Source organism: Cajanus cajan, chromosome 6 (genome assembly GCF_000230855.2).
Source record: "Cajanus cajan strain Asha chromosome 6, NIPB_CcT2T_4, whole genome shotgun sequence".
In the NCBI taxonomy this organism is placed as follows: domain Eukaryota; kingdom Viridiplantae; phylum Streptophyta; class Magnoliopsida; order Fabales; family Fabaceae; genus Cajanus; species Cajanus cajan.
The window spans coordinates 1382790-1387154 of NC_138522.1; the positions used below are offsets into that span (position 1 = coordinate 1382790).

Sequence of the window (4365 nt, forward strand, 5' to 3'; positions counted from 1 at the left end):
AATTATAGATATAGAGATATTGAACCCAGAATACCAAAATTTCATATACGCTTGACACTAAAAATATTGCGTGATTTGGTGGATGTCTGGATGACGAAGATGTATTCGTGGCCCCACATGAAGAAAGAAGATATTTAAGAAGTATAAGAATTTTAGATTTTATTACATATATAATTGCCACCCAAACCGAGAAAATGCTTGATTCCTATTTTCGTTATCTTATTTTTAAAATCACACCCAGGTGATGCAAGGGTGAAATTTAATATATATATATATATATATATATATATATATATATATATATTTTTATGAATAAAAATTATTATAACATACAACTAAAATCAAATTTAAGTTGTCATAAATCTATCTTGACCTTACCATTAGGTCAATACATTTTTTTATGTACACAAATAAGATATTTTGAAATTTTGTTAATTTGTGTTGTAAAAACTTAATTCATTTTCCGAAATTATTTTTAACAAGTAACAAGTGTTTTAAATATATATTTTTTTATTTTTGTAAAATTAAAAATAGTATTGAAACAAGTTCTGGTTCACTAATTTGTTGATATTAAATAAGATGGAATATGTGATTCAAATAAAAAAAGGTGATAGAAAAAGAGTAGAGGGAATGTATTGACAGTATAGTTGGTAGTGGTACAGAAAGAATAGAAGTAGAAGGTTGTGAAATTGATGTATGAGTAAGAAAAGTAGAGAAGAATTATTATTACAGAAGCACATACCCTTGCTAATGCTAAGGTTGTAGTTGGAGTGGTTTAGCAGTTGGATTTTGTGGAGAAGGTTGATTTTGAAGTACGAGAACCCCATCATCCGTGGTTTTCATTTTGACCACCCCAAAGTGCTGCAAGAGCCCCCACCCCCAATCCCAAAGGTTCAACACAATGTAAGTCCCAATCCCACCGATAAGCCCATAAGCGATCGAATACGTCAACGGCATCAGAATGAGGGTCACGAACGCTGGTATCGCTTCCCTCATGTCCTCCCAATCAATCTCCACCACCGATCTCATCATCAAAACCCCCACCAGAATCAACGGCGGCCCCACCGCCCACGCCGGAATCGACGCCAGCAGCGGCGTGAAGAACAACGCCAGAAGGAAATACGCCGCCACCGTCAGCGCCGTCAACCCGGTCCTCCCGCCCTCGCGTATCCCCGTCGAGGATTCAATGAACGCCGTCACCGGCGAGGTCCCCAGCAGCGACCCCACCACGATGGACGTGGCGTCCGACATGAAGGCGAAGTATTGCCCCTCGAAATTCCCCTTCTCGTCGGTGAAGCCGGCGAAGCGGGCCATGGAGTACAACGTTCCGGTGGTGTCGAGAATGTCCACGTACAAAAAAGTCACCACGGCCTCCCAAAAATACCCTTTGTTTATATTCTTAAAGCTCAACGCCCCCGCGGTGGTTTTTATGGTGTGAACGTCGACCACCTTCTTGAAATACTCGTGCGCCGAGTTACCCGCCTCCGTGTTTGGAAACGCCGTCACTTTCGTATTCCGAAACCACGACACCACGGTGACGAAAACGATGCCGTATATCATAGCGCCTTTAACATTCTTCACCAGACAGTAGGCGATTATGACAAAGCCCACCAGGCCCAGCCAGAGTGTGGGGCTTTCCATTCTGTCTCTAAGGCAGAGGATATCCCCGGAAACCGTCCCGCCGGGTAATAAACTAACGGTCCCGTTAGCAGCCGTTAAGACAGGGGCCAGGGAAGCCCGGGAGGAGGTTGGACAGGCGCCGAGGGTGACTAAAGTGGATGGGCTGAACCCGACGAGCCCGATTCCTTGGTTGTTTTGAAGGCCGATGAAGGCTAAGAAAAGCCCGATTCCGGCGGAGGAGCTTATTCTAACGGGCTTGGGGACGAGTTTGGCGAGCTTGGCGCGGAGGCCGATGGCGGAGACGAGGAGGAAGATGGTCCCTTCGATGAAGACCGCGGCGAGGGCGCTTTGGTAGGAGACGTTGCCGGAGCCGTGGAAGCCGACGACGGTGTAGGCGAAGTAGGCGTTGGAGCCCATGCCCGGGGCGAGGCCGAGAGGGAGATTGGCGAAGGTCCCCATGATGAAGCAGCCAATGAGGGAAGAAGCTATGGTAGCCACGATGAGGTCCTTCCGCGTGTTTTCGAGGCAGGAGGCGTACCCGGGATTCACCGGGTTGAACTTGCATGACTCGTCCGGGGGCAGGAGGCGGTGGGAGGGCCCGCTGCAGGCCGAGGGAGGTAGGGAGGCCTCCGAGCAGAGTGGGAGGCAGTCCGACACGGAGCAGGTCCCCCCGGAGTCTGCCAGGATGGAGGCGTTCACGGCCAGTATGTAGGCCATGGTCAGGAAGGTGGCGGTGCCCGCGCGGAGCTCCGTGGTGAAGGTGGAGTTCCGGTGGGATAGCTTGAACCATTTCCCTACTCTGCTTTTGGCGACGTAGTTGTTGAGCCTTGAGAGGGGCTTTGTGTGGCCTTCGTGTTGCGGAAGTGGGGGTCTTTCCCCCTCCGTTTCCATTCTCCTTCTTCCCTCTTCCCTCTTCACTATCGTTTATATAGTAACGCTTTGGATTAGGATATTATGATTTTGCCTCCCTTCTGTGTTCTGTCTCCTCTCTTTCCTATTTCTTTTTCTTTTCCAAAGGATTTAGATTATAGATTCTAACCTCTCTCGGGATCTTTCTAATATATACCCAACACTCTCACTTCCCCTATCAATTTTCTTTTCTTTAATTATTAATTATTTTGGATCCAGCTTTTAATTAAGACTCCATACATAACATGGGGGCAGGTTTTTTTTTCTTTCTTTTTTTCTCTTTTCTGAGGGTCATTTATTTCAATATTAAATTTGAACGGATAGTGTGGAACAGTGTGTTCCTTGTTGTACAGCTGGGGTAATGTAAGTTAGCTGAATTTGACTTTGAGAAAATATATGTATATGAATGTGAAAAGTCTTTAAAATTTCCCTGTCGAGGCCATTACATTCTTGATAATTCCGGCGAATATGTGAATGGCTTGCGCAATATTGTTGACTAACATAACTGTTGTAAGTTGCATGTTGGGTGCGAAATTCATTCACAAGGCATAGAAAGATATTTAGAGTGGAGTGTTTGATTAGTTGGCCTCCCTTGTTTTCGTGTCTTCTTTTGCTTTTAATAATATTGTCGAGTTGGGTTGTGTGTGCCGTCGGAGTGCCTTTGTTTTCTTTAAAATTAGGGTGATGTTAGGAATTGGAAGACAGACACTACGTTTTCAAGCCTTGTATTTCATTTTCAACCGGGGTGACGCTCATTGACATGATCAAAATATTAAAACAATAATATTCGGTCGCCATGTGCTTAATGAATCTCGTATGGTTTCACACAAAGTTTGCCTATTTATTGGCTTAAACTTTCATTGGTCAAATTCAGCAGCACATGCTTGGAGCTTGTCCTCATTTCTCGTATTCAACCATTTTCATACCTGCAATACAAAACGAAACCAAAAACAACTAAGTACGTAGTGTGGAATAAAATTTTATATTTTATTTTATGTAAAATAATAAATATAATAATATGATCATGGAAGAGCACTAATACTCCATTTAGTAACGGGAAAAAATATAGTAATAGAATACGAGTCAAAAAAACATAATGAACGCTGAATTGCTTGATTTAAGTGGAACTAGTGAGAGAAGAAAAATAATATTGACAAGTTATTAAGTTTAAATGAAATGAAAAAAAAAAAAAAGAAATTATAAGATATCGTATATTCTACTTTTATACTTACAAGATATATTTAATCGATAAAAATGGTGGCTATGGTAATGACATGTTATTTAATTAATATTGTTACATTTTAATTGATTAAAGTGGAGTTCATACTACCATTAATTAATTCACATGTTAAAATCGTTTAATCAATTATTTTTGAAGTTTAATTAATTAAAATGACAGTGTAGTGAAATATTTTCAGGATATTTTTTGTTAATGGATTTTTGGGTTTATGAGCTGACTAATTTTGCTGTATTTTCCACACAAAAAAATTAAAACATGCGGGGATCAATTTTATTTATTTGAGCAACCAAACTTAACAAATTCATCTCTCTTTTCTTACCAATTTCCTTGTTAAATCAAACGTAACAAATAGAGCGAAAAACGACTTTTTTTTTAATATACCATTTTTTTATTATTTAAATAACCTAAACTCATTTATATTTATGTAAATATACCATTTAGAAATTTAGGTGAAAAATCGGTTATTGGGTAACCGATTTTTCAAAAATATTTTTGAAAATTTTTTAAAAATTCTTTTGAGAAATCAGTTACCCAGTAACCGATTTCTCAATAGGCTTTTTTTTGTATTTTTTTTTTGTTTTTTTGTTTTTTGAATT

At 40.5% G+C, this 4365-nt stretch overlaps 1 protein-coding gene across 1 annotated transcript; it reads right to left on the bottom strand.

Moving 5' to 3' along the window:
* Positions 1-608: 608 nt before the first annotated feature.
* On the bottom strand, positions 609-2845 carry AZG1 (AZA-guanine resistant1). Its single transcript, XM_020356710.3, has one exon. It carries the CDS (start codon positions 2509-2511, stop codon positions 754-756), a length of 1758 nt encoding a protein of 585 aa, XP_020212299.1. The 5' UTR covers positions 2512-2845; the 3' UTR covers positions 609-753.
* Between the last annotated feature and the right edge of the window lie 1520 nt (positions 2846-4365).